Source organism: Amblyomma americanum, chromosome 5 (genome assembly GCF_052857255.1).
Source record: "Amblyomma americanum isolate KBUSLIRL-KWMA chromosome 5, ASM5285725v1, whole genome shotgun sequence".
NCBI classification, from domain to species: Eukaryota; Metazoa; Arthropoda; class Arachnida; order Ixodida; family Ixodidae; genus Amblyomma; species Amblyomma americanum.
Genome location: NC_135501.1, coordinates 29,273,595 through 29,279,695, shown reverse-complemented (window position 1 = coordinate 29,279,695; position 6,101 = coordinate 29,273,595). Strand labels below are relative to the sequence as shown.

Genomic DNA, 6,101 nt, shown 5'->3' with positions numbered 1-6,101 from the left:
GCTTGGTCTCGTGAGGCCCCTGATTGAGCGGCAGGTGACACCGTTCCGGGATCCCATTTCTGCTCATGATCGACTAGCGATGACGATTCGGTAAGATTTATTTCAACCCTATTTTCTTTCTGTAATGCAAGAATACCGAATGTCTATGCTACACTTGTACCGACACTTAAATGGAATCCTATTTACGCACGGGAGGCTTAGCGCACAGCCCATGGTTTCAGTGCGAGATCAACGCACCGAAATGCCTCTGTCCCGTGCATTGGTGCACCACGCTCAAGAACCCTAGGCGACCAAAAATCCCCCCCCCCGCCTCTGCACGCACGCACACGCTTACTTATGGCGTGCCACATTATCAGTTCGTTGTTCTCGCACGTCAATCCCGAGTTTATCTTCATTCAGTATTTTCGGTTGTGCAAAAATGAGCAGGCTAGTCAGCAATTATTTGCTTAACTGTTTATGTTATTATTGAAATTATATTTGCATTGTTAGCGTGGAATACCCAGATAATATATTGTAGAGCACAGTGTTGAGTGTTAATTTCAAAATAATGGTTTATATGAATTTTTTACAGGTTCCTTGCGAACGGAGACACCTTCAGGAGCTTATCGTACAATTTTCTAATAGGGAGGTCAACGGCATGTGAAATTGTCAGAGAAACAACTTCCGCGCTTTGGGACGTTCTTCAGCCAACATATTTAAGGTTTCCGGCAACTTCCCAGTAGTGGCTGAAGGTAAGCAGAGAAGCTGTGTAATTCATGTTGTCTGAAATCTGAGTAAACAAGGTATATCAGTGCTTTCCAAGGATACCGTGCAATAGTTCAATATGACATCGTTCTGTATCACGAGTTTGTAATGGTCGAGTACTTAATATAGGTGATAGGTTTGCCTTTTCTATTTTCAGATCGCTGCAGACATGGAAGAATTTTGGCACTTTCCCAATTGCATAGGAAGCATCGACGGTAAACATGTGCACATCCAATGCCCAGACAACTCAGGATCGATGAATTTAAACTATAAGAAAACATTCAGTGTGGTCCTCCTAGCTGTGTGTGATGCACATTACAAGTAAGCCAATTCTTTCAATGCTTGGAACTTTACTATGTTGATTTCCTCAGCTTGCACTCAAGAGGTCTCATGTCACCACAGCAAGCTCAACTGTCAGTGTGCTCTAATTTGCAACAGAAGCCTTTGCAAACTTTGTGATTATTATAAACTTAGAATAACAAATTCAGTACCCAATTCCGTAGACAACTGCAAAATAAATAGAGAATGTACAGGGGTGTGTTCTTTATTGTACTAATGTGTGTCTACTTCTAGGTTCACCTATGCAGACATTGGCCATTACGGCGGTGAAGGTGACAGCGGGATCTTTCAGCGATCACCTCTGTTGGAAGTGCTGGAAAAGGGTTTGCTGGGCATTCCTCAGCCTAGGAGCATTGGCTCAATAGGTCTGATTCCATACCACATGGTTGGCGATGAAGCTTTTCCGCTGAAGCCATTCATGATGAGGCCCTATCCAAGACGAGGTCAGTTCGAAGTTATTTCCATTTGATATATCTGCCTTTAACGCACTCTTTATGCTGCTGTTCAAGTAAAGTATGGTGTTCTGATCCTTTTATAATGTTCACTAAAGCTACATTGAACTCTGCATGTAAATTGCAACCCTTTCAGTTGACATAAATCAGCGAGATATAAGTCTGCACGATAGATAACACTGGTTTAGCCACTTAGCACGTATAGTAAAATGAAGAATTGCTTGAGGTGTACTGTTTTCCTTTTTCTCAGAGCTGCAGAAGTTCAGGAATGACCCAGCTCAGCGGCAAGAGTACCTGAAAAGGGCAACATTCAACTATCGCTTGAGCCGAGCAAGACGGTTGATTGAAAATGCCTTTGGAATCACGTCAAGCAGATGGAGAATTTTGCGGCGACCATTTCGGGCATCGGAGGAAACGACACAAAATATTGTGAAGTCATGTGTTGTACTGCACAACTTCCTGCTGAGTTCGCCGCAATCGCGATCTGCATACAGCCCACCGGGTTTCACTGATCATGAGGACTGGGAAGGCAACATCGTAGAAGGATCCTGGAGAGCTGGCAGTGACAGTCTGCCGGGCATGGGGGACCTCACCACTATGTCTGGATATCATTCAGCAAGGTAAACTATCTCGCAAGTGAAAGCATGCACAATCAGGATTCCCTTGTTTGGCCACTGATGGTGCTGCATTTTGTTGCTTTTGCAGGACAGCTATGGATATGCGCAACCACTTGGCAACCTACTTTATGAATGAAGGACGGGTGCCATGGCAGGAGAGGATAGTGACCCGCGCGGGAATACAGGTAATGATGCAGTTTTCAATCATTTGCTCAAAACATATGTTGCAGGCGCATAAATTCACAATAATGCTGCACAAATTGGACAGCATTCTTTATTGCCGGAATGTAGCACAGTATTCATTCGGGCAGCTCCATTTCGGCCTCAAAAATAAGCGAATGAATCTTAAACAGTATCTCTGAGCGTTTTCTTGCAGGAAGCTTTCGCAGCTTTGTGGCCATCCAGTTGGCCGCCTCCTGGCATTCGTCTGGTGGGCTTTCGGCCCTGGGTACTGCAAGCTTCCTAGCAGTCTCAATTCTGCTTAGTGTGCTGCTGCAGCTACCCAGTGCTTCCTGCACAGCTTCTTCGAATGCGTCATTCTTTTTTCTTTTACTGTAATGACAATGCAGCAGTTTTCATGGGCAGTTACACACACACACAATGTTTTGCAGGACAAATGAACAATGCAGCTACCGAGACTGTGGTGTCGAGGAAAGTCGCACTTGGGAAGGCTGCACTGGCGGCTGGGCTCTGTTTGTGCCACTGTTGGACCTTGGACGCATGAAAAGAAAAATATCATCTGTTAAGAGAGATACAATGTAACATTCCTTGAGGCAAGCTCACCCGGAAGATGCTTCAGTCTCAGTTGGGGTTGGACTGAGCAAGCTGAAATACATAGAGAATGTGTTTCGATGAGACAACAGGATATGAAACGTCCAGTATGTGGTGCACAGCCTTTTACTACCAGGAAGTCAATTTATGCAATGCATTATTATCCGTCTTTGTAAGTAATAAACTATTTCAATTAGCAAGTGTGTTTCATGCATGTCTGTTCTATGATTGATCATTCACAATAAATTCACAAGTACCCACCCACAGCTCTCTTCATCTGAGGCGGTTGTTCTCCCAGAGCATCTGCATTGACATCAACAAATAATAAACAGAAGTAAGTAGACGTGATACATAGTAGTGCTAACAAAATGTGACAAAGCATACATTTCATCCAGCACTTCTTCAGCAGGCGATGGGCTGGGCCAACTGCATATAAGATTTATCTATGTTGAATGAATATTTGTCAGAGTACCACATGCAGGTCCCAGTACGTAAACAGAAAGAAACAAAATACCAATCGCCTGCAGCACTGCTGGTTGACAGTGCCTCTTCGGCCTGCTGCAAGTGTCTGTGAGGGCAGGAATCATTATGTAAACACCTAATCTAAGCATTCAAGAACATAGTTAAATATAGGATTAGCACCTACCTTTCTTGTGGCAGTGGGATATTCGTGGTTAATCTGGAAAGCAACCACACAGCGAGTATTGTAATCCACGATACACGCACATATGTTAACATTTCTCAATTATGCGGCTATATGCAAATAATAAACGCTGTCCTGTATCGTACCGTAAAACCCCCGAGCAACAAAATAATGAAACGAAAAAGTGAGAGTAATTTAATAGTTTTTTAACTGTTTCGATAATGTCGCCTATGCGAGAGCAGTGAAATATGAGTTTGCAAGCACGGGATATCGCAGCAATCAGACGAGGGCAGGAAAATTTTGAAAATTGGAGTGGTATGTGGCAACAAATGCAGTCACTAAATGCTGCAACATGGAGAAAGGGCGAGCGCACGGCCGGCAGAAAACAAAACCGCGAGCAACCGAGTTTATTATTTCTTCGTAAAAATAACATGCATGAATGTGTTCTAGGATGAAAACTCCGTATTTAACGAAGAAATACAGAAATACGTCCGGCTGTGTGCCGCACGAATGCGCCTCGCGCACGGCGCGTAGGCACATGCCTCTTCAATGTATCGAACAATACAGCACCATTCTTGAACATGATAAGAGAGCGGCCGTATCCAGAAATTAATGTTGCGACTGGACTTGATCAACATAAGATTAAGAATCGTCTGTAATGAACATGCCCGAGAGGGTCATTTCGTTTCCTTCGGCGCGTCAGCCGTTCACGTGAGCCACGGCAAAGCTAAGTCGCATTTCTGAATACGGTAGTAAATGCACCCATGCACTAGCGAGCATACATTTACCCAGGGAGCAAATATTCCAATATATGCACCAGATCAGGTCCCTGTGCGAGCGGGAACAGAGGTGAACCACACTTCACAAGTGCATCTTACTTTTCGGCGTAGTACGGTGTCTTCCGCAGGAAACTGTCTAGAATATAATAGTATGTCCATTCACTTTTCGCTTTCCCTTCTTTGCCGGGAGCACCACTCTTGTAGGCCTTCTTCTTCTCCAGCGCTACCTTAAGCCAGCGGTCGCGGAAGTTCTTAAACTTCCCCGCTGCCTGCTCGCCTGCATGGTAGGTACAAACACAATCACATGCTCACACATGTTCCCGAAACATTAAGAAAATTGCACCAATTACTCACCTGTCATTCCAAACTGTTGTCCAATCATGTGCCAGCGGTTGGCACGCAGGTCCTTATCCTTAAAATCGATGTTTGATTTATCATACAGGCACGGATAACCACGCACAGTTTCCAAAAACGCTTCCATTGCGACTTCGACGACGTCTCGGTGGCAGTGTGGGAAGGCTTAACAAAAACAGACCCCTTGACTGGAAATGGCCTCTGAGATTTTACGGCGTGCGTGTCTGAGATTTACGGCGCGCGTGTCACGGAGCCCATAGGTTGATTCTTAGCTTATGCCACAGGTGGCGCCACAACAGCGCGGCTCGCTTCTGATTGGTGGTCGTTTTGCGGCTGCCGCGAAAAATGGGTCTCGCACCCATTCGCGCGTTTGCCGCGCGTTGCTGCCGCTTTTCGTGAATCTTGCCGCGCGCGACAGCACCGCTCGACGCGCGCGGCGTGTCGCGCGCGTTTTTGTCGCTAGTGTGGACGTACCATAATTAGAGTGTGCCGATTCATATGACAAAAAAACCTTCTGGGCACGAGGGTGGTACATCCAGCAAATTTTCTCTTTTGTTATGGAAAGTTCCAGGTCTAAAAATTGCAGTTTATCACTTTCAGGTAGCTCCTGTGTAAATTCTAAGCCTTCTCCGCTTTCACTAAAAATTCCTAGAACCTCGCTAACTGTGCCTAAGTAGGACTGTGTGTCCTGTTTTTTTAGCAGGATTAAAAAATCATCGACGTATCTGAAAACTCTCATTACCCTATTCTTTTTCAACTGCTCTTTTACACTTCGATCAATCATTGAAAGGAAAATATTGCTCAGAACCGGGGCCACACACGAGCCAATACAAATCCCTTTGTTCTGTATAAGCGATCCACTTTCAAATTGTACAATTGTGGCATTAAGATAAAATGCTAACAAAGTCATGTGCCAGTAGGGCTGTTGCCTACTGAGACTGCTGTAGATTACCTTGGCTTTCTGCATCCTAATTTTAGGCCCACAGTACTGCTCCGCCTGCCTAACTCATTGATCGTGCTTTGCAGCTCATCTCCTGTGTGACGTAGCAACGCAATGTCATCAGCGAATCGCAGATTGCTAAGGTACTCTCCATTAACTCTTATCCACAACTATTCCCAATATCCCCAATCACGGGGCCTTTAAGGTAATAAAGAGAAGGGAAGGAGGCTCCACCTTCGATGTTGCCACGTTCTCCTCTGCTCTTCTGTCCCCCTCTGCTACGGCATGACATGCCCTTTTGTGCAGTATAATAATAATAATAATAATAATAATAATAATAATAATAATAATAATAATAATAAGTTACTTCCATCACCATACAGTGTTCGAGGGGATGGGGATAAAAGCGGTTATCGCTTGACAAGGTCCCCCCCCCCTGTACAGCAAGTGGGCAGTGGCATG

At 44.9% G+C, this 6,101-nt stretch overlaps 1 protein-coding gene across 1 annotated transcript; it reads right to left on the bottom strand.

The window, feature by feature from the left end:
* Positions 1-2,410: 2,410 nt before the first annotated feature.
* On the bottom strand, positions 2,411-5,730 carry LOC144132359 (uncharacterized). Its single transcript, XM_077664700.1, has 9 exons — positions 4,700-5,730; positions 4,445-4,622; positions 3,570-3,602; positions 3,438-3,491; positions 3,308-3,349; positions 3,185-3,226; positions 2,936-2,977; positions 2,786-2,863; positions 2,411-2,704 (listed from the first exon to the last, which is right to left on the bottom strand). Exons 1-9 carry the CDS (start codon positions 4,824-4,826, stop codon positions 2,452-2,454), a joined length of 849 nt encoding a protein of 282 aa, XP_077520826.1. The 5' UTR covers positions 4,827-5,730; the 3' UTR covers positions 2,411-2,451.
* Positions 5,731-6,101: the final 371 nt, after the last annotated feature.

Coding starts and splice junctions, on each gene's coding strand:
- LOC144132359 (XM_077664700.1), bottom strand. CDS start 4,826: ATGGAAGCGTTTTTGGAAACTGTGCGTGGTTATCCGTGCCTGTATGAT. Junction 4,623..4,699: donor ACAACAGTTTGGAATGACAG/GTGAGTAATTGG, acceptor CCTACCATGCAG/GCGAGCAGGCAGCGGGGAAG. Junction 3,227..3,307: donor GAAGAAGTGCTGGATGAAAT/GTATGCTTTGTC, acceptor ATGTCAATGCAG/ATGCTCTGGGAGAACAACCG.